The sequence below is a fragment of the Montipora foliosa genome, chromosome 12, assembly GCF_036669935.1.
Source record: "Montipora foliosa isolate CH-2021 chromosome 12, ASM3666993v2, whole genome shotgun sequence".
NCBI classification, from domain to species: domain Eukaryota; kingdom Metazoa; phylum Cnidaria; class Anthozoa; order Scleractinia; family Acroporidae; genus Montipora; species Montipora foliosa.
Window position 1 is genome coordinate 7,978,127 of NC_090880.1, and position 7,500 is coordinate 7,985,626.

At 39.2% G+C, this 7,500-nt stretch overlaps 2 protein-coding genes across 2 annotated transcripts in view; one reads left to right on the top strand and one right to left on the bottom strand.

Moving 5' to 3' along the window:
* The window catches only part of LOC137980243 (putative serine protease K12H4.7), a 213,620-nt gene extending 211,305 nt beyond the window's left edge, over window positions 1-2,315 (top strand). Inside the window, exon 10 of the transcript XR_011118469.1 lies at window positions 1,806-2,315. The gene's annotated coding sequence lies outside the window, so the exon portion shown is untranslated. The remainder of the gene's footprint in view (window positions 1-1,805) is intronic.
* Window positions 2,316-3,092: 777 nt separating this feature from the next.
* The window catches only part of LOC137980639 (polycystin-1-like protein 2), a 41,830-nt gene continuing 37,422 nt past the window's right edge, over window positions 3,093-7,500 (bottom strand). The window contains exons 19-20 of the mRNA XM_068828091.1: window positions 6,674-6,845; window positions 3,093-6,141 (exon numbers count right to left, since the gene is read on the bottom strand). Of these exons, the coding sequence (XP_068684192.1) occupies window positions 4,259-6,141; window positions 6,674-6,845 (2,055 nt within the window). The 3' untranslated portion in view covers window positions 3,093-4,258. The remainder of the gene's footprint in view (window positions 6,142-6,673; window positions 6,846-7,500) is intronic.

Genomic DNA, 7,500 nt, shown 5'->3' on the forward strand with positions numbered 1-7,500 from the left:
TAAAAATTGCGTTCTGGAAAGCTTTCTCCCCAAGTTCTTTTTTTCAGCATGGTTTGTATGGGTGTTTAGCATGTACCCGGCCCGTGTGCCGGCTAAATATCCAATCAATCTACTCCACTGGAAAATTGTCGTCAAACTTGTCTTTGTGCATGGCGTATCTGACTGAATATCCAAAGAGCCTAATCCACTGGAACTTGTCCTCAAAGTTCTCTTTGAGCATGGCGTTTATAGCGTCTTTAGCGTGCATGGCGTATCTGACTGAATCATGATCCAAAGAACCTAATCCACTGGAACTTGTCCTCAAAGTTCTCCTAGAGGATGGCGTGGATGGCGTGTTTAGCGTGTATGGCGTATTTGACTGAATATCCAAAGAACCTAATCCACAGGAACTTGTCCTCAAATTTCTTTTAGAGGATGGCGTAGATGGCTTGTTTAGCGTGTATGGCGTGTCTTACTGAATATCCTTACTACAACTAATACTGACAACAATATTTTAAAATAATATATTTTTAAATAAATAATTTATTTTTATTATTATTATTTATTATTATTATTATTTATAACAATAATAATAATAATTATTATTATTATTATTATCATTATTTATTTTTTTAAAGTAGTAGTAGTAGTAGTAGTAGTAGTAGTAGTAGTAGTAGTAGTAGTAGAATGTTCATTGGCTGTTGTCTAAATGAGAAAATTCAGGCCATAAACGCCATACACGTTAAAGACGCCATCCACGCCATGCTGGAAAAGGACTTCAAAGACAGGGTTGTACAAAATTCATTCAATACACGCTATACACGCTGAAAACGCCATCCACTCCATGCTGGAAAAGGACTTGAAAGACAGGGTTGTACAAAATTCAGTCCATACACACTATACACGCTGTAAACGCCATCCACTCCATGCTGGAAAAGGATTTCAAAGACATGGTTACGCAACATTCAGCCCATACACGCTATCCACGCTTAAAACGCCATCCACGCCTTGCTAAAAAAGAACTTGGGTGTCGAGTTAACTGCATAACAAGCTTTAGAGTTCTTTCGACTACAAGGTGGCGTGCAATGCATCTTGGATGATACATTGAGGGAACCAATATCACCCTTGATTTACTACCTTTCCAGCAGTGCGTTTACAGTGTGCATGCACAGCATTCGTATTTGGCGTGTATGGCGATTATGGCCAAAATATATTCAAACACACACACACGCTCTCGATATCTCGTTTTCATTTTATTTATTTATTTCCAACACATCCTCCTTACCTTATCCTTCATTGCCCTCCCCTACCCTACATGCTTGTTTTAATATGACAAGCTTGTTCCTGATTGGGTCTTCAGTGTTTTCGGTTCACTGGGGTCAGTTTTGGTCAGGATGCGGGCACAAAGCATCTTGGGCGATAGTGGTGTTGGGTGCGAGTTCTTTTCGCCTATCATTCCGAAATGAGAAGGGAACCAAGAAATAAGGGAAACGATCTCTCTCTCTCTCTCTCTCTCTCTCTCTCTCTCTCTCTCTCTCTCTCTCTCTCTCTCTCTCTCTCTCTCTCTCTCTCTCTCTCTCTCTCTCTCTCTCTCTCTTTCTTTCTCTCTCTCTCTTTAAACAACGGGTTGCGTTCAGGATGTAATGTTTGCCGCATGTGCCAACTATAATGCAAATGAGCGACAACAATAGATTTTTTCATTTGCATTAGATTCGGCACATAAGGATAACTGCATTGTTTGCATATTCAGCCCCGCACTCCCCTTGGACTGAATTCAAAACCACCACCAGGCTTTTCACAATGATCATAGATTACCAGGTATAAAGGTTCTTATTAAATTCTCAACCTCGGGTAATGCAATTCTCGTGCTCTGATTGGTTCACTCAATCTCGGTTATCAGCTCATATACATTAGTTTGACCTTATCTGGTAAATGATTGCGGTTAGCGTTGCTAAAGTAAAAACGTTTACGCCAGAAAGCGAAATTTCTTTCGGTATAAAGCAAAAGAAAAACGTTTTTGTGGAAAGTTTGGATCACTTTCGACGCTTAGAGATACGCGAAAAGGTAAGAAATGTTTTTGTGATGAGCCTGCGTCTGTCTGACCACGAGGTATTACACAACATCGCATCTTCATCAACTTTTTTCGATTTCGCTAGGATTTTCTCTCTTTTTTCGCTCGTATTTCGTACTTCCAAACTTTTGGAGTTTAAGGAATTTAATAAAACAATTATTCCATTCGCGCTTGTTGGATATGAGACTGGTTATAGCCAACTCGGCGCTACGCGCCTCGTTGGCTATTTACCATCTCATATCCAACGCGCGCTCATGGAATAATTGTTAAATATATGTCACGTTTCATCGATGTTTTCATAGGCCGTTAGGCTCACGAAATACTCATGATTTTTTTTTTAATTCATATAAAGAGACCGTAAGGCACCGCGAAAATACGTTTTTGGGGGCGCGCTGAAGAATTTTTCTGTCCAGCGGCACACCTTAAGGAAAACAAAACGCCGGCAACTTTTTAAAAAAAAGTTTTCGCAATGAGTCTAGTCGTCAGCGAAAAAAGTTAAAACCTAGAGCAAATACTGTAAACTTAGCTTTCAAACTCGGCTCACCTTTTGGAGAGTTCTCATTTCATAATATATATTTTGCCAGAACCAAACTGAGGTTGCACTCGATGTGAAATTGTCGTTTTTGTGAAGGTTAATACTCGCAAGGGGCGAGTCCGAGGCAACTAATTTTGTTTACAAAAGATGTTGTGCGCCAAGTCAAATACCAAGCGGCTTTTCTGTGGCTGTAGCGATTAATTAATCGATTAAGTAATTATCTGTTTGTAATTTAGTGGAGTGAATCGTAATAAATAAATAAATAAATAGATAGATAAATAAATAAATAAATAAATAAGGGAACAATGCGAGCCGAACAACATGTCAACACGAAGTTAGTGGGAAAATTATACGACTTAACCTCTGTCTCTACATGGAAGTTACACTTTGACTCCAACTAGTCTCGAAACTCCTACCGAAAAGCTTTATATACAACCAATTCTCTGCTTCGCCTGGATACCCATCGTTGTCTTTTACTATTAGGGAGAGGGCGCTTGAAACTTTGTCAGCTTCATATTTTGAAAATTGTTCTGACGAAGCGTAAACCCTCAAAACGTCAGCTTTCAAATTTCTTTACAGTGGTCAATTCATCATATAAACCCTTTCCTTTATTTTACCTCCCCACGGACACAACTCCACAGCTCCTTTATAAACTAATTATAGATCCCTTTATCGTACACGTGAAACAATGCTTTACTTCCAATAACCATGAACCAATATTCTTAACCTAATAGCCAAGACAACGGTTGTTTCAGACTAAACACTTCAAACGAGTGATTACTCCAATCACTACAATGCGTGAGAACCCCTAACCTGGAATGCGGTGGTTGACACCTATCGACTGTAGACTGCAGACTAACCCTAACAAACAGTTATTGAAAGCTAACCATTTCAAAATGGGTGCTTAGACTTAAATAATGTTTATCAACGCTATTTGAAATGGGTGCTTAACCCTCATCACTACGCTGAGCATTTAACCCTAATCACTAAAATGTGTGATATTGTTCACACAGTAAATATTCTTTGATAGCATCAGAGACAGCAATCCATTATAATTATCTTAAAATGACTTCTCTAGTTTATTTAATACATTCTCCATAAAGAGTTGTAATTAATTACAGAAAGAAGTTCAAATATGTTAAAATGAGCGGTGTTATAAAAAAAAGATTAAACTGGTTTGAAAAGATTTAAACTGGTTTAAAAACTTTGAACTGGTTTGACAAAATTCAAACCAAAAACAAAATTAAACCACATCCTATATACATCCTTTGTCTATCATATACCATTCAACGAAAGAAGACTGGTCAAAATGACTTTTTTTTACTATTAAAAAAGAAAGTTACTACGACGGTGCCATCACAAAATAAACTTTGCAAAGATCTTGCGCATCGGGAATCTACATCGTAATACCCTTGGACTTTTGACGATACATCTCACAACAACTTGGCAAAGATCGTACCCATAAGGAATCTACATAGTATTCTTCGAGTATATACGATAGATGTCAAAACAGCTTTGCAAAGATCTTGCGCATTGGCAATCTACATCGTAATATCCTAAAGATATTTATATTAGATCTCGCAACAACACACGAAAATATGTTTCAATTCCAAAGTCTACTTTTAGTTTATTTTTTTGCTTGACTGATTTGTTGATATATCATGCGACTTTATTCACACTGTGATGTCATTTTTGTCACTATCGCACCTTTCCCTTAATGTCACAGCAACCGTGGGACCTATTTGTATATTTGTCTGAACGATGTATTTGTCACCAGTTGTCGAAAACCGCCTCAGTGTGCTCTTGTTAAGCCTTATAACAGCGCCTATATTAGCAAGCCCCTTACGAACTTTATCGATTGTGTCTTCGTCGTCCACCATGGATTCGGGAAGGTCGCTTAAAAGGTTTATAAACTCTGCACTTGATACACAGCAATTCGATGCGATCGATGGTGCGATCGTGGCTTCGGGGAGATCCCCTAATAAATCCGCCAATTCTTCAGTGGTGTTCTCATAAGGATCAGTGGAAGAAGCTACGCAAGGAACTTCTACTAATTCCTCCTCTTGTACATGGCTAGAATCCACCTGGTAAATAGCCGACCTAATCTCATTACCATTTGCGTCATTATCTAATAAGCCAAGCTGCGACGAATAGCAACAACTATCCCAGTGTTCAATATAAGGAGGGTAATCTGATGGCAGAGAGGTAAAGCTGCCAATGCACCCTTTAGGTTTAAATTTTGAGGCCTCTCTTTGTCTATCGTAAAGTTCATGGCGATAACCAAAACTTCCCAACCTTCGTTTAAGAACTTCCTGCATCCTTTTGAGACGTGTTAAACAATATTCCTTGATAAAGTCACCAAGCTGAGCATCATGGAATTTCCCTCCTGATAACTCTTTCACGCTCTCGTAAGAATCATTAAGAATCGCCAAAAACATGTTTATAAGGATAAAACCAGTGCTGAACATGTAGCTAAATATGTAAATAGGCCCTAAAATACGGTTTGATGATCGAAGTTCATGGAAATGCAAGTGACCTCCAAGAAATTCTTGAATTAGCGTTCCCAATGAGGCTACTACAGAATGGTACGATTGGAGCTCATTGCCAAATAACAGAAAGCCAAGAAGAGAAAATGAAAGTATATTGATGAAGAATACGACTGAATAAGATACGAGGAGAGGGGCCGATAGCTTAAGTGAGGCAACCATTTGGCACACATGTCTGTTAAATCGAATGATGCGCAGTAATTTCACTGTGACTATGAATATCACTACTGATAATACAACTGACTCGAGATCAGACCAGAACACGACATAATCCGTACTCGTTGTCTCGAACGGGTTGGCTTGAACGTTTTTCACAAATGAAGAAACGTACTTTTCCTTTAAGAAAAAGAATACCACGGTTGTGATGGTAGAAATTACCTGTAGAAGATTCATCCAGTTCCAAAATGCACTGAAGTAAGAACAGGTTTGGCGGTAAATCTTGACAGTCTCCAACAATAGAAAATAAACTATTAAAAGCAATAAAATAATTTGAAAGGCGACAAAAGTGGAGTGAAGCGTCGGGTCAGACGTGCCATATATTGAAAGTGTGTCGAACCGGGCTAGTGTGTCCGGCATCCCAGTTGGAATAACCTCGTACAGAAATTTGGCCATACTAAACAAAGACGTAGATGGTTCAAAAACAGTGAATTCAACAAAAACCACGGCAGTTCTTTGGTCAATCCAATCGTTGCTTTCTAGGTTTTGAACAACTCTCACAGCTTTCCGCAAGTTGTATCCGAGGTCAGCGACATATCCTCCTCCATCATAGAATGTGTGTCTTCCGTTGAAAGGTAGTGTATTGAGTTCTCTTGAAGTGTTATAACGCCAAGGTTTAGGGCACAGTCGCAGCAGCTCATATTCAGAGTTGTAATTACTGAAATTATTTACTGCTATCCACCCAGGGAAATAAAACCGTGTCTTGTCCTCTTCTTGGGATGAATAAGGTGGAATGCATCTCTTAAAAAAGCGGTCGATCTCGGAATTTACCCCAGCGACTTGACATGGATATTCTAGCGGAAAAAAAAGACAACTGATAAGCTATACAAAATAAGTGGGATGAATTATCAAAGGTCTCTAACCATTTTCAGTGGACAGCTGGCTCAGTGGGAATCACACCCCGCCTAGACTAACTCTGGAATAAACGTAGGAGTGCTAACTTTGTAATGATACATATGACGGTATAAGGGGGCTAGATCGGACGAGGATGCTATGGCGTGGACACTACTTCACGACACCATGAAAAACAGTTGGCAACACGGAAATAGACACACGCGCGTCAGTTCCCAATATTTTGACAAATCCCATGAGTGTCTGTCATACCGGAATGTAGACCAAGGGTGTTTCGTGAAATAAGCTTCGGCTGAGTTTCCTCATTCACGCCTTCCTCATAGGAACGTCCAATAAATCAAGAATGCAACTTTAAGGCATACGCCACTATCCCCTAAAAAGCCTAAGTAATATGCGCACGCAGCTCGCAGCTACGCAATCCATGCCGTTCTCCAGGCAGTATCACTAAATATATTTTTATATCACATTATTTACCTTCCTTGACTCTGACCTGCTTGAGTCTCGGCATTCCCACCAAGAAAGCCTCTCTGCTTTCAATGTAACCCTCAGGAGCCATAAATGGCTGATCATTGTACCACGTGGTGCCATAAATTCCTGGAATAAACACTTTATTTATCCAAGCCCAGAAAGCCTCTTTAGAATCAACCTGAAAAGTGAAGAAAAGAAGACCCGTCGTTTTCTTTGCTCTAAAAATTACGACCATTTACTACAAAAACAATAATAATAATAATAATAATTATTATTATTATTGTTGTTATTATTATTATTATTATTATTATTATTATTATTATTATTATTATTATTATTATTATTATTATTATTATAGCAGTTAAAACGTCTGTGTGCTATATACAGTTAAGCAGCATCACGAGACGATGCCAGTAGCGTAACTCGTGGGCTATAGAGTGAACAACTAACGAGATGCTTCCGTGAAGCATACACTGGGTTGCCTGTGGTACGTGTTACAGAAAATCAGAAGGCACTGAATTGTGCGGTATTGAATACAGCATTCCAGTCTCTGAAGAATAACAAATAAAAGGGAAGCGAGAAACATCGGCTTCTGGGCTGACATGTTGACAATTTTCAAGTTCCCTCACTACTTCTTTTCACCACAAGTTTAAGCGTGCCCTCTGAGCATCTGACAGCTTTGTAATACTAAAGTTCACCGAAGTTTCCCCATGTCCGGCGGGGTTAGTATCGGGATGGGAGACCAAAACAATATACAAGGAAAGGTTACGTTTATACAAACGTTGGCCGTGTAGCACTTATGAGCTACAAGGTCAGACGGGAGCAGGCCGTGG